Genomic DNA, 23372 nt, shown 5'->3' with positions numbered 1-23372 from the left:
ATGATATGGTCCAACCTCATTTTGCAAACGGAGAAACTGCAGGCTACAGAGGGGAAAGGGCTAGCCTGATGAAGCCACTGAGAAAACAGTCCCCCCTTTTCTTTCATACATTCCACTTGCTGCTGCTAGTTATAACAGAAATCTAAACAGGGTGCTCCTTGGTTTCCCGTGATTTACAGAAAAAAGCACTTAAAAGGGTCAACTGGGCCCTCTGCACCCTCGGCCCCACCCACCTTTATGGCCATGTCTTCCAGATGCTTCTCTTCAACCCCAACCTCTCTGTCCTTCCTGCCTCTAATGAATAGCCTTCCTTGATCAAATCATCGATTTTTAAAATCACAGGCATTTCCCAAGACATAAATATATAAATAAAAGAATCTACAAAGTCAACTGGGCACGGTGGCTCATGCTTGTAATCCCTGTACTTTGGGAGGCTGAGGCGGGTGGATCACCTGAGCTCAGGAGTTCAAGACTACCTTGGTCAACATGGTAAAACCTCGTCTCTACTAAAATTACAAAAATTAGCCTGGGGTGACAGAGTGAGACTCCATATTAAAAAAAAAAAAAAAAACCTAAAAGTGGGACATCTGGAAGCTTTCAAATGCAGAGCTCTGTAGATAGCTGGTACTTGATGAGTTACATCCAGACTGCTGGATCAAATGATATTTGGAATATTAAAATGTGACTGGCCTTCGTACACTCATCTCAGATATTTTCTACTTAATGCATAGATTTCTCATTGAAGAAGCAACATTCTTTTTCATACATATAAAGATATTTGACCATATTCCCCACCCTCCCCTTGTCCCCAAACTACATGGAAATGTAAGAAATGAAAAATTTTTTCTTCCTTCACCTCCACTGCCACAACTGCCTTGCACTTTCCTAAGAATCTGCAAGTTACTATGTAGATCTATGATGCCATTTCCATGCTCTCAAAGCCAAGCCCACATCCCTGAAGAGGGACATGCATCAAGCCATTCTATTCTGGCCCAGACTCATCTTTGCTGAGAGATCTCTTGCTAATTACCTCATCTCCTCATCCTTAAACCCCACACACCAGCTGTACTTTCTTTTCTTCGTTTCCTTCCATTCGCTCCCATCCACCCGAGTACCTAGTAGGTCTGGGGACCACAGGCAGATGAGTCCCATGGAGCTGACTCTCCCTGCAATTTGTTGCTATCTCTGTGGGACATTTATCACACTGGCTTGTAATCACTTCTGTCTATGTCTCTCCCTGCTATCCCAACAACAGAGAGCTCCTCAAGGGCAGGGACTGTTCGTGTTTGAATCCACAGTGCCAGGCACATATTAGACCCTCAGTAAATTTGTTGGCCAGATGACAGAATAAACCAACACAAAACAAGAAGGCAGTGTTTGGCAGGATAAAGAATCTTCTAATGTTGAGATTGGTCTGATCATATTTTAAGGATATTCTGCTCATGGGGCATGGCCCGTATCACTGCACAGTGATAAACAACTGGTGGTGTCCGACTGGCTTAAAAAAAAAACCCAGCAAACTAAACCATTTATTTTATTGGGTTATATAGAAGCTATTTCTACCTATTTACCACTTTAAATAGCACAGAACTCTGTTTCAGAAGAGAAATACACTCGAGAAGCTTCAGGCATAGCTTAGATTTTTAGCCAAAAAGTAGTGTCAGCTTCACAATTTACTACACACTAAAGAAGTTACTGACTGAGGCAAATCAAGATCACTGCAAAGGAAGAAGATGATGCCATTTCCCAAATGCTGTCAGTTCTCCTATATCTACCTCACTGTCAGAGTAAAAGAGAAGAAAACTCATACTTTTAAAGCTGGAAGGGGCCTTAGAGGTGTTTAGCAAACACAGGCCTAAGAGATGCTGTGACCAGCACAGATTCAGAGCTATTTCATATTGGATGGGAGCAACTTCCACACCACCACAAGCCAAAAGAAGCACCCCCTGCCTCCCCACTTCATCACTCAGTACAATACAACCTTCCATTGCCAATGCCAACTGCCTCGTCCACGAGCTAGAAGCTCAGATTTTCCTTCCATAATCTCCACCTCCTATCCACTGTGAGGCACCCCACCTCCAAGCTCATCACCACATCAATACTTTGATGAGCCACAACTGCCCAGACCTATTTAGAGTCTTCTAAAATCAGAACTATACTTGCATTAAAACAGAGTATAGGTCAGTATTCACTCTCTGAAAAAAAGATTCTCACCCAAGTGGTTTAAAAATGCATATTCAAAATAAAAACTATTTTAGTCTCAATATTTATTTTCAATTTACAACAACGGAGAGTTTGAGTTGTTTGGGGTTTTGTTTATTTTGTTTTTGAGACGAAGTCTAGCTCTGTCACCCAGGCTGGAGGGCAGTGGCACGATCTCAGCTCACTGCAACCTCCGCCTCCTGGGTTCAAGCGATTCTCCTGCCTCAGCCTCCCGAGTGGCTGGGATTACAGGCACCTGCCACCACACCCAACTAATTTTTTGTATTTTTTATTAGAGACGGGGTTTCACTTTGTTGGCCAGGCTGGTCTTGAACGCTTGACCTTGTGATCGGCTCGCCTTGGCCTCCCAAAGTGCTGGGATTACAGGCGTGAGCCACCGCACCCGGCCAAGATTTTTGTTTTTGTTTTTTTTTTTAAGGGGACAAGAGCTTCAACAATTGAGAAATTTCTGATCAAGGGACAGTGGTTCTTAATTTAGGCAGATCCAAGGACCCTTTTGAGACTCTCATGAAAGCCATGGAAATTTCTCCCTGGGGAGAAAAAAATAGCCAAATACCAAAAGCAAAAAGAAATCTATATATTTACTGGCTCATCAACTTCCCCACCCAAGAAGCTAGTGAAAATGCCCTTGTTTTCTGTAGATTACCAGAAAATAAACTATTACCTTGAACTGCTTGTTCTCCTCCCGTAGCCTCTGAACTTCACCTTGCAGCCTCTTACATTCTTCCATAACCTTCTTAACTTCAGTGTCATCCAAAGAAGAACTCAGAGACTTAGACACTATTGGTGTTTCTGTCTTTGATGCAGTTGTGGATATAATTTTATTTATTTCTACATCATGCTGTTCAAAAACAAATGAAAGCCTAAGTGTCACCGACCATGTAATAAAGGACTTTTTTATGCAAAGTAAAGTAGTTCTCAGCAAACACCAAACGTGGTAGCATTTCATCCACACTGTAAAATGTCACATTTATTTTAAAAATGGATTACTTTATCTGGTATCTTAATAATCTAAAGCAACAAGGCCCTAGAAATTATGGATAAGGGCAAATAATGAAGTTCGGCTGAGACTAATACTTCAAAGAAAGAGAAAAAGGGCTGTGTATATTGCACTATCAAATTCCTGCCATGGAAAAATCAGCAAACTGTAATTGTGCAAGCTCAGGAATTATTAGCCACAAATTACTGTCACCACAAAGATGTGAACATCCCTAGGATTGCCTTGGTGGGGTTAGGAGGCTTGGGAGAGCATTAGACAGAGGGCGAATTACTTTACCAACTTAGCATTTGGAAGCTGGGATGAAGGTGAAACAAGCTCAGTGTCTGCAATGTTTCAATCTTGGGAAGTTACATACTCCCCTTATTTCCCCTGCCAAGATTCAGCTATGATCCCCTCTTGAGATTTACAGGGGATGAGAGCCAGTTAGTGGAGGGAGGGCATGGAAGCACGCAGCTTGTCAGGGAAAGAGTAACTGACGATCACTGACCTGGAATCTAGCTCTACCCATCATTTTCCAGATGAGAAGAGTAGGCCCTGTGAAGCAAGGCCCCAGGCTACCAAGTCAACCTATCACAGAGCTGAGGCCAGAATACTGCTTTCACAGCTTCCAAACTGACCTTCCTGTGACAGGATGTACACTGGGAAGAGGGAAAAAATGACCACTATCCACTTAAAGAAACAGGGTAATGATAGTGGTAAATGATTCAGCAGAAATAAAATCTCAGGTAGTTTTGACACAAATCAACAGCACTCGCACAGACCAACATAGATACTGTTAACACAACATTTCAGGGTACTTCTGTTTCCCAACTCCAGCTATTAATGGCTAGGATAGTTTCACATGCTGCATGCTTTCACAGTTTTGGTGTTTTTATAAAAATTAAAATGTTTTCGGCTAGGTTGAAGGGAAGTCCAAATTAGCATTTCAGATACAGTCTCCTTTCTTCAACTGGTCACAAGTGAGGATCATGAAAGGTAAAGCGCTCACAGTGGACAGCCTAGAGGATGGGGCTCCTTCCTTCTCCCCACAGGCAACACCGGAATGGGATCACTCTCAATGGGGGTTGATATTGCCCTCCAGGACATATGTGGCAGTATCTGGAGACATTTTTAGTTGTCACAACTGGGAAGTACTACCAGTATCAAGAGGGCAGAAGCCAGGGATGCTGCTATTAATAAAAGACCCTACAGTACACAGGGCAACCTCCACCACCAAGAATGATCTGCCCCAAATATCAACGGTGCTGAGGCTGAGAAATCCTCATCTAAAAGCAGCCTTTGCTTGAAGAGGTAGATAGGGTAAAAGGGGTAGGGAGGCTGACAGGGCACTTTGTAAAACAAGAGAACTTGAAAGCTTCCCACACGTCCATCAAGCACCATGATAAAGGGCAAATTGCTCCCTCTTTCACTCTCACCCACTGTTTAACAGCAACCTATACCTTCGCCAGGCCACAGAAGCTCTTCAGGATTTATGACATCTCAATGGCCATCGGGCTGCACTTTTCAAGGGGAAACACTGTCAATCAGTTGTCTTTCCGTGAGTTTTTCAAAGGCTGATTTCATAAAGGCCCACTTATTTGCTGACTTCAGCTTATTTTTTTCTTCAGACATCAGATAAAGGAAAATAATTTGCCAACTTAAATCTTGGTTTTGCAGGAAATGGTATGCAAATAAGTATCAGCTTACAACATTCAATTATTGTTAACTATAAACATACTTACTGGTTTATCATTCTCTGCTGGCAATTCAAACACACATCTAAGTTTTGAATCCATAAGGTCTTCCGGTTTTGCCTCCTTCCACTAAAACAATTTAAATTTAATAATCAAGATATTATAAACCTGCTGGAAGAATAACTTTCTTCCTATAACTGACAATTTCAGAAAAATACTCTTAATGAGAAAGCCCTGATGTATATCAAATAAAGAACTGAAGTCTGCTGAGATTTCAATATTTGTAACATGACAAGATTAAATACACTCACTTTCTCAAAATATTTATTACACTTCATAAACCCTGAAGTCTTGCTGCCTGACCCCTCAAAGTCAACCAATGCTCCCCATGTTGCTACTCTGTGGGACAGGCCCACCACTGAACAAAAAGGAATCCTCTAAACAATGTCTGGATGACCAGGTAACCTTGGCTCTCCTTATGAAAATAAAACTTGTTTTCAGCTGGGCATGGTGACTTATGCCTGTAATCCCAGCACTTTGGGAGGCTGAGGTGGAAGGACTGGTTGAGCCCAGCAGTTTGAGACCAGTCTGCACAACGTAAGGAGACGTCATCTCTACAAAAAAGTTAAAAAATTAGCTGAGCATGGAGGCACATGCCTGTGGTCCCAGCTACTCAGGAGGCTGAGGAGGGAGAATCACTTGGGCCCAGAAGGTGGAGGCTGCAGTGAGCCATGATCACGCCACTGTACTCCAGGCTGGGGGACACTGAGAGACTCTGTCTCAAAAATAATAAATTAAATTAAAATGAGAAAATGAAACTTATTTTAAAGGCGTATCTAGAAAGTATAAGCGCATACTATCTGGGACTAGTTTCAGAACCACTCTGCCAACTACCAACGGAACACATTCATTACCAAATCCCTCCTCTGTCACTGTGGCAGTGTGTGGGCTGTGTCTACCCCAAGACCCATCTCCATCCCTCCAGGCTGTAGTGAGAGCACCTTCCTAGCTAAATCCCATGTCCTAAGAGGATATGCTCCTGATTACTTCTCCTTTTGGCAGCAGAAGATGGGAATTCCAGGGTATTCTAGGATTATAGACCAGGATAGCAGCAAGGTTATGATATAGAAAAAGAAGGCATCCCCACCCCCCATGCCCTCAACCCTTCCCAAAACCATGCAAGAGGCAGCTAGTGTAACACAGGTACCAAGAACCAAAAGTGGAAAGCAATCTATACATCTGACCCTAGGGGACTGCCACAAAAATTATGGCAGATCCACTAAACCGAACAGCATGCTGCCACTCAAATGATGCTGAAGAGCACTCAGTTAGATGGAGAAAATGTCCAGAATGTTGAGTGAAAAAACCGCAAAGAATACTGAAGTCTGCTCCTCTGCACACACACACCTGTACACGTGTGCCTACCACATGAGTCAAAAAAAGTATCAAGCAAGGATCATCACTGAATGCTAAAAGCACCAGGTGAAAGACTGCTGGCGAGCAGGATATTCACATGGTCTCAAAGTATCAGATGACTCAGAGTATCACAGATTACCTATTAACCACAGGGGCAAATGTGCTTTGTGCTATGACAGTGGAGAGAGCTGGCAGTCACCATCTTAACCAAGTGATCAAACAGCATCACCAACAGCGGAACAACCTGGTATGAAATACCAACTATGGAATATTCTTGCCAAAATACATTTAACTTGAATTTAATCATGAGGAAATAATCAAATAAATCCAGAATACAGGACATTCTGTAAGTCAACTGGCCTGGACTCTTAAAAAAAAAAAAGAAGTTCAAAGTTTGGGCAGGGTGCAGTGGCTCACACCTGTAATCCCAGCACTTCGGGAGGCAGAGGCAGGAGGATCACTTGAGCCCAGAAGTTCAAGACCAGCCTGGGCAACATAGTGAGACCCCAACTCTATAAAAAAATAAAAAATTAGCCGGCATGGTGGCATGCCTGTAGTTTTAGTTACTCGAACAGCTGAGGTGGAGGTCGAGCCATGACTGCACCACTGCACTTCAGCCTTGGTGACAAAGCAAGACTTTGTCTCAAAAAAAAAAAAAAAAAAAAAGTTCAAAGTTTGAAAAACAAAAAGGTTTGGGTGTCCTCTACTAAAGGCCACTTTTGGAACAACTAGGAAATAATGAATATGAATTTATCACATAATAATACTGAATTGAAGTTAATTTTTTCAGCTATGATTAATAGTATCATGGCTATATAAGAGACTGTCCTTGCTCTGAAGCATTTAGGGGTGAAGTGTCATAATTTGCATCTCAAGCAAATAAGAAAGTTTGTGACAGAAAGGAAGCAAATGTGACAACATGTTAACAAATGTAAATCTAGGTAAAAGTCATATGAGTGGTCACCATGCTATTTTTTCAACTTTCTGTATATCACAATAAAAAGAAAAACATTTTAAAATAAAGAAAAAGCAGGCTGGGGCAGTGGCTCATGCCTGTAATCCTACCACTTTGGGAGGCTGAGGTGGGCAGATCGCTTGAGTCCAGGAGTTTGAGACCAGCTTGGGCAACATGGAGAAAACCTGTCTCTACAAAAAATTAGCCAGGCATGGTGGTGCGCTCCTGTGGTCCCAGCTACTTGGGAGGCTGAGGTGGGAGGATCACTTGAGCCCAGGAGGTGGAGGCTGCAGTGAGCTGAGATCACTCCACTGCATTCCAGCCTAGGTGACACAGTAAAATCATGTCTCCAAAAAAAAAAAAAAAAAAAAAAAAAAAGGAAGAAAAACACAAAGCTCTCATTTCTCATTAATGATGGTTAGGCCTAGTAGAAAAGAACTATGGGTCACTTTAAATCTTTTTCATTTGTGTATTTCCAAAATTTCCCACAATGTACATTTTATATAAAAAAAATTTTAACTATTATATCATCATACAAGGAACTAAAATGACCCTTTACTATATATGCAGTGACTGGCCTATTACACACTCTGATAAGCAAGTGTCAGACACTGGACCCACCAGGCACTTACACAGGCACACTTCATACTCACCACCGTGTGAGCTGCATTTTTATCCCTATTTTACAAATGATCAAAACCTCAACAGAGTTAATAAAACCTGCTCCCAGCCACAACGTTAGTAAAAGGAAGAACTCAGCTCGAAAACACCCAAGCCCATGCTCTTTTCACTATGCCATGCAGCAAAAGCCAAAAAGAACACACCCTTGGATCTTCCATTATTTTCTATCTGCCATGTTTCTTTGATCACACAAATTAACATGAAGTAACACATCATGTTGCAGAAAATCAGAGAAAGTTTTCATAAGAATTGTTCTTATGAAAAGAAGACAGCCTATTATCACTGATCTCTCTAAAAGTCAAAAATATCTGGCCTCCTCCTTCATTTTCTGCCTACAAGTGAAACATCAGTGGAGATGCTTCTCCAGAACTTAAACAAAAGGCTATGTGGTGACATAGGGCATGGGGTGGTCTTGGCCTGAGTTGCCCTTGGTATGAAACTCAGACAGAGGAGAACTGCAGTATGGTGTGATGAACAGTGGACTCAGGTGGGCAGACCTGCCGTGGATGACTCGGGGCTCCCCTTTGGGCTGGCCAAAACTGGAGAGCAATGCAAGTGGTATGAGGCAACCCTGTCCTGCTTTCCTGAACTGTAAGGACAAGCGCATCTGTCCCTGCTGGGGCTGTGGGTTGTACTGTAGATTTCAATTCAACTCCCAGCCCCAGAATGCCAATGGACTTATTCAAATGTATAAAAAGCTCGTTTTGGAGGGAATGTCCATTATACTCTTTTTTTTTCCCAAAACCATCACTAACATCACTTATTTCTTTTATAAAAATGAAGTCATCTTAATTTTATCAAAATTAGAGAAAAGTTAAACATAGATTTAAGCAGGGGGGAAAATAAATAAGCATATTTACTAGAACAAAGCCACAAACATGTATGTCTAAATGGGTGAGGACATTCAGCACTGACACTCTCACATGGCTCTTGAGTTTGTGGGGGATGAGAAGACAAGAAAAAGGCGGGACAATGAAAAGTATCCTTTTCTGTCGGGGCAGAAAGGAGAGGCGAAAGAAGGCAATCCCTAACCATGCAAGACACCATCCACCAGTGCAAGGAGCTGCTGAAGCACACTGAGCTCAGGAAAGTCAGAAAAGAACAGCCTTCTAGAAAGTCACAAAAAATGTTAAAATTATTCCTCAAAGTTTTAGAAAAACCATAAAGGTAGATAAAGTACAAACCTCCTTGAAAAAAAACTATTCCCTTTTAAATAATTTTGACATATTTTGAAATGCATGCACCCACAATTCCATATCTAATTGGTTTTTAAAATTATTATTACTGAAAAAAATAAGAAGCATTCAGTACTTACTACTGCTTCCATATCTGAAGTGTCAGTTGGAGCAAACATAGACTGAACCATAAACTTGTGTTTACTTTTCTCATTGGGATCATAATCGAAAGGCTGTAACATCACTGAGAAAGAAAATATTTCATTAGGAGGGTCAGAGCTTGGTTGTCAGTGCCATTTATTATGCTAATACTTGTACCTTGGTTGTAAAGCAATTTACCGGCATTCTCTTATGTCTTAGGATGGACGCCCCTGGTGAAGTAAGCAAGGATGACCAACATCTCCATTTTGCAGGTCACCAACCTAAGAGCCACAAAATCAGGCATGACAGAGCTGGGAATAAGGCCGAGGACCCAGTCTTCTGATTCCTAGTCCATGGATCTTTCACTACTGCAAGCCTACCATAAATGTCTGCTACAGGCCTTACAGAATTGGGAAACTGGGTAGCAACACCATCTGCCTGTTTTGCTCAAGAAAACATATCCAAATGATCTTTTCAGGAATTAAATAGAATAATCTAAGATGTTTAAGAACATTTAAGGAACTGTTGTAGCTTCTCTCCAACCCATTTCTCATATAGCTAATCAAGGTAATCCTTGAAATACAATTTTGCCAATAGAAAGCTAGAAAATTTTTACAATCAGGACACTCACACAGCAGAGAAAATGGTATCAGCTTACACTCCCCCTTTTTTTCCCTAAGAACCTAGAGAAATCTCACACAGAGGATCCTGTGGGTGAGTCACACCCACTGCATGGAGGGAGGTGCCTTCCTACCCCAAGTGGCTCCCTTCAGCCTACTTCCTAGAGTACAGCTGGGCCTACTCCTATCAAATGATGGCTGCTTTAAAATACGTTACTTTGCTACAAGGCTTTGGCTAACCCACACATCTAGTGAAGTTCCCTGAGACAACTTCACATGCAGGGAAAGCCTACTGTGGCCTTGACCACAACAGTGGGCATGGACTGAGTATCTCCATGTGCCAGAAACTGGGCTCTGTCCCTTAGGTTTACCATCATCTCATTTAATCCTTAAAAAGTAGGTACTATTGTTGGGGGAGAGGGGCTATTCTGGTGTCTACTTTTCACATGAAAAGAATGAACACAGAGAGGTGAATTTGCCCAAGGTTACACCTTGATGGAGTGCAGACTCAAACCCAGGCAGTTGGTGTGGGGACCTAAGCTCACAGCCACCACAAAGGACTGGTGCCTTGTCCTCTGACAGTACAAGTCTTATGCTTCTCACCAGCAGGGCTTCTACCACCTTTCTGCTGGGCCCTCATCAGCATTCTCTTGCCCTGAAACCCCAACTTAGGACTTCCCAGGTGCTTCCTCTAGAGCCACACAATCAACCACAGCCAGCAGCAGATAGAAAGCAGGATAGCCCTGGTCTACAAATGAAGAATCTGGGATTCCACAAAGTGAAGTGGCTCCCTCAAAGTCACAATGTTAAGAAGTGGCAACACTGGGACAAAGAGCCAAGACTTGACTCCAAGTGCAGTCTAGCACCCCTTTCACCACACTAGTCACTCCAATATGAGCTAGATTTATATCTGGCACCCAGGCCCCACGACAAAGCTAATGGAACCATTCACAAAACAGGATAGAAATACCAACCTCCCCCATCCATCTTAGGGATGCAGTAGCACTTTTCATCATGTGAACAGAGAAAGTCCACTGAGACCTAACCATGTATTGGACTTAAATGCACTGGTGTCCCTAGTCACCCAGACAGCTTCACTGCCCACAAGACCCACCTGAAGGCCCTGAGCTACAGGAAGCCTTGCTGGGAGACTTCTTCAGGACAAAATTCAATAACTGTCAGAGAGTAAACCTTTTATCAACATAACTCTTTCTCTGGCATCACTGAGCTGGCAAGAGCTGATCTTTCCTACAGACAGACCTGGAACATTTACCGACCTGGGCTTGACACTTAACCTCAGGGACAAATGACCAGACTGGCAGGTCAATGCTTTTTCTGAAAGCCAAATTCCCAATGTGTTTTTTTCCTGCCCCCAAGATTGCAATAAGGAAAACACACATTTTAAAGTAAAGAGCCAATGTCTTTACATGCTCTGTGAACCTTCCTGGACAGGGACTGTCAACCTTCTTTGGAGCTGGGATTCACTGTTAGATTAATGTTCCCTTTCTAAAATTAAAGTGAATTCAGTTTTAAGAATTTCAGGTCTTCCTTGGCTGTGACAAAATCATGCTCTGGTATTTTTCAGTTTAGGAAAGAAGAGAACTTTGACCTGAACTACTCTTAGATTTTTGGCAGGGCACAGATCTAGTAGTAAACACCGTCTTACCCTTGAGCCTCTGTTCTCCCAGCTGTGAACAGCTATTGCACCACTCCCAAGTCTACCACTCTGGAGAGCTCTGAGGAGGAACAAGGTTTATTTGTAAAGATCCCTGATGCTCACATGACAGCAATCCAAGGAAAATGCTAATTTTTAGAGAAGCTATTTAGATGAAATACAAAAACCAATGGGTCCAGAGAACAGAACACACCCCCAAAAAACAGCCCCAGGAAGCTCTGCCTGCCCCTTCCCATTCATCACCTTCCTAGAGGCAGTGGGAGTAAAAAAGTACAGCCAAGAGCACTGTGTCCAGAGCTCTGCCTGGGTTCTAAGAATGCCCCAAGGGAAAACAGGTCCTTCCTTTCCATTTCTCCATCATCCCTCAGCTTCTTCATCCCCAATACTTTCATGATGGCCCAAGAAGGAAAGAAAGGAAAAGAATCTTTACTCATGCCTCCTGTGTAACAGGTACCACAGAAGGCAAATTCTCCTTAGTGCTCCCATTTACTACTCACAACAATCCATCAAAGCAGCACGTCTCCTTTCTCAAGATAAAAAGATAAGGGTTGCCAGGCATGGTGGCTCACAACTGTTAACACCAGCACTTTGGGAGGCCAAGGCGGGAGGATCACTTGAGTTCAAGACCAACCTGGGTGACAAAGCAAGACCCCATCTCTACCACAAAAAAATTAGCTGGGCATGGTAGCCTATAGTCCCAGCTACTTGAGAGGCTGAGATTGAGGTGGAAGGACTGCTTAGGCCTGGGAGATGGAGGCTGCAGAGAGCTATGATAGCACCACTGAACTCCAGCCTGGATGACAGAGCAAGACCCAGTCTCTTAAAAAAAAAGAAAAAACAAAAACAAAAACAAAAACAAACAAGATAAGGGCTCAGAAAGGCGCTAAGTGGGCTCACCCGGGTCCCATGGCCAGCATATTAAACAAGAGTGCCAGGGCTCAAACCTGGCTTTGACTCTAGAGAAAAACAATTTACAGTAGTTACTGTCAATGATAAAATACAGGCTTTTAGGCAAAAACTATAATTGTGGAATACTTTCATCTGCCAACCAGAGCTTCATGGTTCTGCAAATACTTACAGACTTTTCCAATGAGATCATCAAGAAAAGAAATGAATGTGATTTTTTGGTGAGTGTACAATGCAATATGCCAACATTTGGAAGCTCTGCAACACTCAGCAAATGGTTTCCAAACAATCCATGCATGATATCACAAAATCCATTCAAAGTACAACAGAGACTGATGTGTTTTAGTGAAACAATGTTCAAAAAGTCACAGACATGGCTTCAGATTCCACATCATACTAATAACCTTGAAGAAAGTAACACTTGTCAAGTTTTGGTGTAGCATCGAAGAATGTTCAGATTTATCTGAAAAAGCAATTAAACATACTCTCCCCTTTTCCAACTACATATCTGTGGTGACAGCAGTTTTTCTTCATATGCATTCACCAAAAGAACACATCCTAACAGACTAAATGCAGAAGCAGATATGAGCATCCAGCCTGTCTTCTATTGAAACAGACACTAAAGAAATGTGCGGCAGGGCGCAGTGGCTCACGCCTGTAATCCCAGCACTTTGGGAGGCCGAGGCGGGTGGATCACCTGAGGTCAAGAGTTCCAGACCAGCCTCGCCAACATGGTGAAACCCTTTCTTTACTAAAAATACAAAAATTATCTGGGTGTGGTGGTGCATGCCTGTAATCCCAGCTACTCAGGAGGCTGAGGCAGGAGAATCGCTTAAACCTGCGAGGTGGAGATTGCAGTGAGCCAAGACTGCGCCACTGCACTCCAGCCTGGGCGACAAGAGTGAGACTCTGTCTCAAAACAAAAAAAAAAGAAAAATGAAATTTGCAGGCCAGGCACAGCGGCTCACGGCTGTAATCCCAGCACTTTGGGAGGCCAAGGTGGGTGGATCACCTGAGGCCAGGAATTTGTGACCAGCCTGGCCAAGAGGCAAAACCTGTCTCTACTGAAAATACAAAAACTAGCCAGGCACGGTGGCGGGCACCTGTAATCCCAGCTATTCGGGAGGCTGAGGCATGAGAATCACTTGAACCTGGGAGGATGGAGTCTCACTCTGTCCCTCATGCTGGAGTGCAGTGGCAAGATTGTGCCACTGCATTACAGCCTGAGCGACAGAGACTCCACCTCAAAAAAAAAAAGAAAAAATGGCAAAAAATGAAAAAATGTCAAGTATCAGTCTCCTAATTTTTTTGAAAAGTTATTTTTCATTAAAAATGTTACTCTGTTAACATGTAATTATGTTATTCTTAAATAATTATAAGAATTTTCAGTTTAATTTTTAATATAATAAATATTGATATACCCCACAAACCAAAAGCTTTTTGGGTCTTACTTTTTTTTTTTTTTAAGAGATGAGGTCTTGCTATGTTGTCCAGGCTGGCCTCCAACTCCTGGGCTCAAGTGATCCTCCTGCCTTAGCCTCCTGAGTAGCTAGGACTATAGGTGCCTGCCACTGTGCCCAGCTGCGTCTTCATTTTTAAGAATGTAAAGGGGTCCTGAGACCAAAAAGTTTGAGCACTGTTATGCTACACCAAATGGTCTCACAGGCCCTCCAGGAGGTAAAAATATAGTTAAATAAGTCAATGCGGTCAAGTAATAACACACTGGTGGCTCTGTGTAGTACCCCTCTTGGGAGAATCTGCAGTTTAAAAAGAGAAAGGAGATTTACACAAACCAGGTCTTGAGTTTTCGGGACGTACCTGGCCCTCAGGTGAAAACAGAGGCACATATGCATGCACACACATCCCTTACGGAAGGAATGGGCGTTCCCTATGCTCCTCGAATCAAACGCCTTTGCAACTGCTTGCTCTACCTCCACAAAAGGGCACTGTCTGAGATATACTGCCCCCTTACTGCAGACCTTACAGATGTCACCAGCACAGCTCCAGGCCTAGAACATCCTACCTACCAAGTCACCACAGTGTAGACATGGAAGGACCATTTCATGGGCAGAGGAGAAGACATAAACAGGCATGCAAGCACACAAGGCAGTGGGTGTAAGCAATCACTTTAACAGAGCACCGGCGACAGCCTGAGGTAGCAGGTCCAACAGCCCTTCTGCAAAAGCGGAGGACTGAGGAGATATATACACAGATGCCTACATGCATTGGTGAATGGAAACTTATCAATTGGGAATAAAAACTGTGCCCTACCGGCATGTCAACTTTCAGGAAGTTCTGGGTGTAAGGTGGGTAGTTATGGGAGGTTTTTGATCTGATAAAAGTTTTCTGCTTTGGAAAAAAAAAAAAAAAAGAAGTCTAACAAGCACCATGGCATATGCTTCATTTTTTAAATCTCAGAATCTCATCTTTGAAATCTCTTTGCATTTACACGCCTACAATCTCAGCTCAGGCCCCAAAGACTCACTTCTAGATTTCTACCAGCCTGGAACAGCAAATGGGGGTGTTTTTCATCACCAGCTCTCCTTGGCTTGTGGGCTCCTACATCAGCGAGCCACAGTGAGGATTTGGGACACCCAGATTCTGTGAAACTTCATAAACTTCTGGAGTATCTCAGTATCCACATCCTGCATAACATGGCCCCTAACTCACATCAAAGAGTTTGTATTTCTCAGCTACTATCATCTCATGTCAAATTCAATTTGCTCTATCCTATTAGTGGGAACTTTATAAAAACATGACAGAATGTTGCTAATCATTAGTTCTTTCAGCTCCATACGTGCAATTGTGACAGAAATTATGTACTTTTTACCATGGCAGACTATAAAAGAGTTTCCCATTAACTTAAATTTATTTCACTTTCACTTTTTTTCAAGAGATGGGGTCTTGCTATGTTGTCCAGACTGGCCTCCAACTCCTGGGCTCAAGTGATCCTCCCGCCTTAGCCTCCTGAGTAGCTAGGACTATAGGTGCCTGCCACTGTGCCCAGCTGCATCTTCATTTTTAAGAATTTAAAGGGGTCCTGAGACCAAAAAGTTTAAGCACTGTTACGCTACACCAAATGGTATTCACCAGTATCTCTGGTATTCAAGTGAATACTGATGATAAAGCCCTCTTAAATGAACCATCTATCCTACTTTTAAAATGTATCTGCTGATACTACACTAAAAAGAAGCCTGTTACCAGAAGACAGCCTGGAAGCCAGGTCACTACTCATCTACATTAATGCTTTGTGATACAATGCCTGTTGTATTACAGATTCCAAACTGGGATCCTGTTAAGAAAGGGCCTTTGGGGTCATAAAACATTGGATCATTAAGATCAGAGTTGCCTCAACAGAGAAGAAACACAGAAGATACGCTACTTAAAACATAAACACACACCCCTTGGAGTAATGATGACTTGATTAAATGCAGCATAAATGCTGCTTCTGAGAACCCAAGCAAATCACAGATCACTTTCGACTGCATCATAATTCTAACAGATCACAGATCACTTTCGCCTGCATCATAATGGTAACAGATCACAGATCACTTTCGCCTGCATCATAATGGTAACAGATCAGGGATCACTTTCATCTGCATCATAATGGTAACAGATCACAGATCACTTTCGCCTGCATCATAATGGTAACAGATCACAGATCACTTTCACCTGCATCATAATGGTAACAGATCACAGATCACTTTCGCCTGCATCATAATGGTAACAGATCACAGATCACTTTCGCCTGCATCATAATGCTAAGAGATCACAGATCACTTTCATCTACATCATAATGGTAACAGATCACAGATCACTTTCGCCTGCATCATAATGGTAACAGATCACAGATCACTTTTGCCTGCATCATAATGGTAACAGATCACAGATCACTTTCGTCTGCATCATAATGGTAACAGATCACAGATCACTTTTGACTGCATCATAATGGTAACAGATCACGGATCACTTTCGCCTGAATCATAATGGTAACAGATCACGGATCACTTTCGCCTGAATCATAATGGTAACAGATCACAGATCACTTTCATCTGCATCATAATGGTAACAGATCACAGATCACTTTCGCCTGCATCATAATGGTAACAGATCACGGATCACTTTCGTCTGCATCATAATGGTAACAGATCACGGATCACTTTCGCCTGCATCATAATGGTAACAGATCACAGATCACTTTCACCTGCATCATAATGGTAACAGATCAAGGATCACTTCCGTCTGCATCATAATGGTAACAGATCACAGATCACTTTTGCCTGCATCATAATGGTAACAGATCACGGATTGCTTTCATCTGCATCATAATGGTAACAGATCACAGATTACAGATCACTTTCACCTGCATCATAATGGTAACAGATCACAGATCACTTTCGCCTGCATCATAATGGTAACAGATGACGGATCACTTTTGCCTGCATCATAATGGTAACAGATCACAGATCACTTTCGCCTGCATCATAATGGTAACAGATCACAGATCACTTTCGCCTGCATCATAATGGTAACAGATCACAGATCACTTTTGCCTGCATCATAATGCTAAGAGATCACAAATCACTTTCGTCTACATCATAATGGTAACAGATCATGGATCACTTTCATCTGCATCATAATGGTAACAGATCACAGATCACTTTTGCCTGCATCATAATGGTAACAGATCACAGATCACTTTCGTCTGCATCATAATGGTAACAGATCACAGATCACTTTTGTCTGCATCATAATGGTAACAGATCACGGATCACTTTCACCTGCATCATAATGGTAACAGACCACAGATCACTTTCGCCTGAATCATAATGGTAACAGATCACAGATCACTTTCGCCTGCATCATAATGGTAACAGATCAAAGATCACTTTCGCCTGCATCATAATGGTAACAGATCAAAGATCACTTTCGCCTGCATCATAATGGTAACAGATCAGGGATCACTTTCGCCTGCATCATAATGGTAACAGATCAGGGATCACTTTCGTCTGCATCATAATGGTAACAGATCACTTTCGCCTGCATCATAATGGTAACAGATCAGGGATCACTTTCGCCTGCATCATAATGGTAACAGATCAAAGATCACTTTTGCCTGCATCATAATGGTAACAGATCACAGATCACTTTCGTCTGCATCATAATGGTAACAGATCACGGATCACTTTCGTCTGCATCATAATGGTAACAGATCACGGATCACTTTCGCCTGCATCATAATGGTAACAGATCACAGATCACTTTCACTTGCATCATCATGGTAACAGATCATGGATCACTTTCGCCTGCATCATAATGGTAACAGATCACAGATCACTTTCATCTGCATCATAACAGTAACAGAGCAAATAAAGTCTAACAAGTACTACAGCACATGCTTCACTTTTTTTTAATCTCAGAATCTTATCTTCGAAATCTCTCTCTCCACATTTTACGTGCCCACAATCTCAGCTGAGGCCCACAGATCCTTCTAGATTTTTCCAAGTTTCTTCTAGTTTCTTTCCCATCCAAATCACCCTGCCTAGCCCCTACAAACTCCACAGATTTAATCGTACCTTGATACCCTACTTGTATCATGGTAATTCCTCAGATCAAAAACCTCCTATAAGAGTAACTATTTCCTAAGTAAAAGGCAATCAGTTCAGCTTTTCACAATCTGGCCCTTCTTGGATTTCTTGGTCTCTTATTGGCAGGCCTCCCTTCTGCTCCAACAGGTGTGCGCATCACTCAGGCCACACATCATGCCCCTATGTCCTTACACCCAGTGATGCTCTCCTATCATCATCAAAGTCTCCTCTTATCATGTCGGCCCTGCCTGACACGTTTCTCTTGATTCTCCCTTACTCTACTCACATGTCAATATACCCCATCTTCCAGGACTGAATCCACTAACAGAACTCTGTAAGGAATAGCCAGGCATGGTGGTGCATGTCTGTAGTCCCAGCTACTTGGGAGGCTGAGGCAAGAGGACTGCTTGAGCCCAGAAATTTGAGGCTACAGTGAGCTATGAGAGCGGCATGCACTCCAGGCTAGACAACACAGCAAGACCCCAACTCCATAAATAAGTAAATAAACAAGGCCAGGTGCAGTGGCTCACACCTGTAATCCCAGCACTTTGGGAGGCCGAGGTAGGCAGATCACTTGAGGCCAGGAGTTTGAGGCCAGCCTGACCAACATTGTGAAATCCCATCCCTAACTAAAAATACAAAAAATTTAGCTGGGCATGGTGGCATACACCTGTAATCCCAGCTACTGGGGAAGCTGAGGCACAAGAATCATTTGAACCCAGGAGGTGGAGGTTGCAGTGAGCTATAATGGCACCACTGCACTCCAGCCTGGGTGACAGAGAGAGAGTTCACCAAAAATAAATAAATATATAAATATAATAAAATTTAAATAAGAATTCTGGAGGGAAAAGTTCTCAAACTTCAGTAGTATCAGAGTCACCAGGAATGTTTGCTACAACACAGACTGCTAGACCCCACCTCCAGAATTTCTGTGTTAGCAGGGCTGCAGTGAGAATGAGCACTCCAATTTCTAACAGGTCCCCAAGTGGGCTGCTGCTGCTGCTGCTGGCCCAGGGTACACACCTGGAAAATCTGTGCTGTACTATACCTCCTAACACTGCAGTTCCTGCTGAAACACCATTTCATACCACAGTTCCTACTGTGGGCACCTTACTTTATTGGGAGACTGTCAACTCCAAGACTCCTAAGCTCCTTCTGACATGTTTGCTTTTTCTCCCCAATGAGACTGAGACCAGAACTCAATGTTTTAATAGCTCACATTCTGGGTGCTAATTTGCATTTTTTGCATTAGCTAATAGGTTTGCACCTTCTTCTCTTCCAACATTCAAAGCATTCCTGAATCATACTCTCCCTAGAAATATCCTTGGAGAAGCCCAAAGAGGAAACCCTTCTTTACCCCCACCAGCTGGCTTTTCTTCTGTCCTACTTCCCAGAGTCACTCCCTCCCTTCCAAGAGGGCAAGACAGGGCTTCCAGTTTCTGATGGCAGTGCCCTCAGTCTCGCACTCCCCGTCCTCTCACAAAGCCTGCATAGAGAAAGACTGTCCTCTACCATACGGTGCTTACAGGGTCAGAATGAAGTCACTGATCCACTTTTTTGAGACTAATCAAAGACACAGATACATAAATGCCAAGCAGAGCTCCTGATAAGCTGGAGATAACCAGCATTACCTAAACGAGGTGATATAATTCTAGCCTAAAGCAAAGAAGCTGGACATTTTAGTTAGACTGTGAGCAAATTTATTATTTCCTTTAGGGTCCAGAACACGTTGAGATCATGACCACCTTGGTGGACCTCTGCCTATTCAGGGGTCCATGGATGGAACTCTGAGTCTAGCAAATAAATAATGAATTGCATTTATTTATAAATCAGTTAACACTGAAGTGTCTTTGTGTTCTCTACAGGATTTTCCAGTTCGTGTATTCTGTCTTAGAAAACAAACTCCTCACAGTCTGATTAATTTATTTGTGCTGAGACTAGTACAAATGTGCTGACAGTGAGGTCTCCTTTCTCCAGTATCAATGGAAGATGGGGACTGCTATATACAGGCACTGGCCAAATAACAAGGCTTATTCACTCTTTTTTATAAATATCTTTTAAAATGTAAATCTTTTTCAAAAATCCAACATACTTTTCAATCTCCTCTAACATTTATAATGGAATACAACATACCCCTTTTCTGATTACTCTCATGTTGTGACATGAACCCCCATTATATACCATCTTAATGAAACCTGCAAGCTGTGTCTCTTGGGGCTGATCACCTAAAACATGGAGAACAATTCCCCGAGGCTTAAGGAATTCCAGCTCCCCACTGTTATTTCTGAATGCTCCCTGCACTTGCTCTCGGTGGTGTTCTTGCCCAGCCCATCCACTGTCTGCTATGCACTGTCACATGGGCCACTTTCAACGTGGCCACCTCTGTACCCCTTTCCCTTTATTCTGATCTGTGATGAGCTGGCAACCAGGACAGGGTTAACAGTAAGTCTAAGGTTAAGAATAAACAAGACAAGATTCAAGACTGGAGAGCCCTCAAGTGTGTAAGTATGCAAGGACCCATAATGAGTGAAAAGAAAATCACTTTTGGCTTCTTAAAACTTTGCTTATTTTTTGCTTCTCAGTTATGCTGTACAGAGTTGAAGTTACCTTCAGCTTACTGAGGTAGACAAAATGTGTAAGTCCTCTTGATCTTGATATTTAAAAATGTAAGGAATAAACTGTGTCATAGTCACAAAAAAAGTAACAATTCTTCCTTAAAAACCTAAGTATTACAGTAAACTTGTAAAAACCCTTAAAAGCGTAATTAAGCTGAATTTTTGTTGGTAATTTTCTTTTTTCTACTTTTTGTTTAACCAGAATCTCATCTGGTGAAAAAGATTAAAGACATCTTTTAAAGTATGAATGTGAGTTGTTCTTATCTGAGAGTAATAAGCCTGGTTCATGGAAACCACTTATAAAAAAGTTTCGCTTATCAGAGACTTCCAAAGCAAACAATCAAACGAAGAAGAATGTTGCTGTTAAGAAGCTCAAACTCCCCAAATGCAGCTCCCACTATCAGTGCTTGATGGATAAATGTTTGGCTTCTTTGTCTAAGGGCTCTGTGCGTTTATACCATAGTGCACCTGAAAGGTGCACTCCTGGTTGACTGCTCCAGGGCCACCAAACAGCTACATTAAACTGAGTCATGGAAATCTTAAAAGGATTATTAATCGCAATACTATCCATTTAAATTAACTGATCAATGTTCTCATCCAAGAAGAGTTGCTGATGTTCATGCTCTGAGGATTTTTCTTTTCTTTTTTTTTTTTTTTTTTTTTTGTGAGATGGAGTTTCTCTCGTTGCCCAGGCTGGAGTGCAATGGCGCGATCTTGGCTCACTGCAACCTCCGCCTCCCGGGCTCAAGTGATTCTCCTGCCTCAGCCTTCCTGAGTAGCTGGGATTACAGGCATGTGCCAGCATGCCCGGCTAATTTTGTATGTTTAGTAGAGACGGGGTTTCTCCATGTTGGTCAAGATGGTCTCGAATTCCCAACCTCAGGTGATCCGCCTGCCTCGGCCTCCCAAAGTGCTGGGATTACAGGCATGAGCCACTGCACCTGGCTGTCCTGAGGATTTTACTGGAAAAACTTTACGCTTTAAATGTGATTGAAAAGAGTGCTGAAAAGGGCTGTATGTCAGGAATGAATACTGCTCCTTAATCCTTTGAATTCTAATTTAAAATACAGATTCAGACACTGGGAGTTTTGTGTTTGTCTTTAATCCATTTTCAATTCCCAAGGTACACTTAGTAAAGTGTATCTGTACCTAAATATCGGTATCTTTAATGACTCTTTCCAATGCCCCCCTCCATACAGATATTTTGCATTTCTAATTTGCTTGGGACACAGGCAACCAATGTGCATAACTGAACTGCAAATGGACGCATGCTTGCTACTTTAGTGAAATTAGAATTCAGTGAAGGTTATAAAAATATTAAACTTAATATCATATTACAGGAAGCATAAGTATTTTTGATGGGCCCATAATTTTACCACTTCACCTGCTGTATCCGCTGGCAAACATGGTTTGGAATATTAATGGAAAACTCCCTCATTATTAACTGAAGCACTAAAAAAAAAAAAAAAAAAATCCACAACCACTAACAGCTTACCACAAAGACATTTTCACAAATTATGTACCTTAAAAATATTTTCCCACCATACAGTTCAGAAAATAGATTTAATTTTGTAAAGCTAGAACAAATGGGAAGATCCCCACTGCCTCAAAACAATTCGTTAATTCAAAAAGTTCTTTATTCCTTACATTTGAAATCTCAGGAGGAAAAAATTCCAACCTCCCGTTCTTCAATCTCTATTTAAGTGTACCTATTTTGCTGAGGTCCAGATTAAATAATTCAAAACCATCTCTAGTTGATAGTATGTACCATGGAGCAAGGGGCCAAAACCACAGTATTCTGGGCCAGTGAATGCAAACAGAAAGCCCCCTGCACCCCCTATCTACCACGTGACCTCATCCAAAAAGCACAAACCTCAGAAGGGGCTACAATAAAAATGAGATGAGACGAGCACCTATGTAAAGGACAAAGAAAAGGATTCAAATCACAGGTCCAAGGGGCCAGGGCCTAAAGCAACTCTTTGGGAAGGCCCACATATTACAATCCACTGACACAAAAAGTTTAGGTTATAGGCCTGTGTCCAACTGTTACTTTACCACCTAAGTTTATAAAAGGGAGTTTTTTTAAGGACCCAATAAGTGATCTGCCGTGTTCTGAAGAAAATAGCATGATAGGTCAGAGCCTGAACTTTTGAAGCACAATGTAAGGTCCCTTGAATATCAGGGTAATGTGAAAAGGTAAAAAGAGCTTCACAGGGTTTCTCTGAAAGACATCTGGCTTTCCATGTCACAATCTGAACCTGTGTGCCTTCAAAACCTTGATCCCTCTGGCCAGCACAGGTGCCAGCTCCATGGGCAGACATCATTATCATCAACCCTCCCTCTCTTCCCACCTTCCTGCTTCCCTCCTCTCTTTCTTTCCTTCCCCCTCCCTCCCTCCTCTCTTTAAAATAATGATTTACAGCTTTCCCGAATAGCTAGTGCATTCCAAGGGTTTTCAGAAATGGGAAAAATGCACTGGTCATGTCCTTCTCAGGTATGTAGTGACACTTTGGGTGGTGGGCAGGGCAATGCTAGCAGTATTTTAAGCTGATGTGGTGGCCACCTTTTTAAAGATTATACCTGAAAATGTACTGGCAACTTTTCACTATAAAACAAATGAATATTACACAAGGAAGAGAAAACACAAATTTCTTCCCAAAATTAGCAAAGGTCCATAAATAAATAAAATATAGGGGTTAATTTA

General features: G+C 42.2%; 1 protein-coding gene across 3 annotated transcripts in view; it reads right to left on the bottom strand.

Annotated features, from left to right (window-relative positions):
• VAPB (VAMP associated protein B and C) overlaps window positions 1-23372 on the bottom strand; it is a 62180-nt gene that overhangs the window by 7124 nt on the left and 31684 nt on the right. Inside the window, exons 3-5 of one of the 3 annotated variants that reach the window (XM_003806176.4) lie at window positions 9264-9367; window positions 4945-5025; window positions 2888-3064 (exon numbers count right to left, since the gene is read on the bottom strand). The exons of 1 other annotated variant lie outside the window; for it this stretch is intronic. In XM_003806176.4, the coding sequence (XP_003806224.1) occupies window positions 2888-3064; window positions 4945-5025; window positions 9264-9367 (362 nt within the window). The remainder of the gene's footprint in view (window positions 1-2887; window positions 3065-4944; window positions 5026-9263; window positions 9368-23372) is intronic. One more of the 3 variants, XM_063601101.1, reaches the window with a different exon arrangement.

The sequence above is a fragment of the Pan paniscus genome, chromosome 21, assembly GCF_029289425.2.
Source record: "Pan paniscus chromosome 21, NHGRI_mPanPan1-v2.0_pri, whole genome shotgun sequence".
Taxonomy (NCBI): domain Eukaryota; kingdom Metazoa; phylum Chordata; class Mammalia; order Primates; family Hominidae; genus Pan; species Pan paniscus.
Note: the sequence above shows the minus strand (reverse complement) of the source record. Positions and strands in the feature narration are given on the sequence as shown.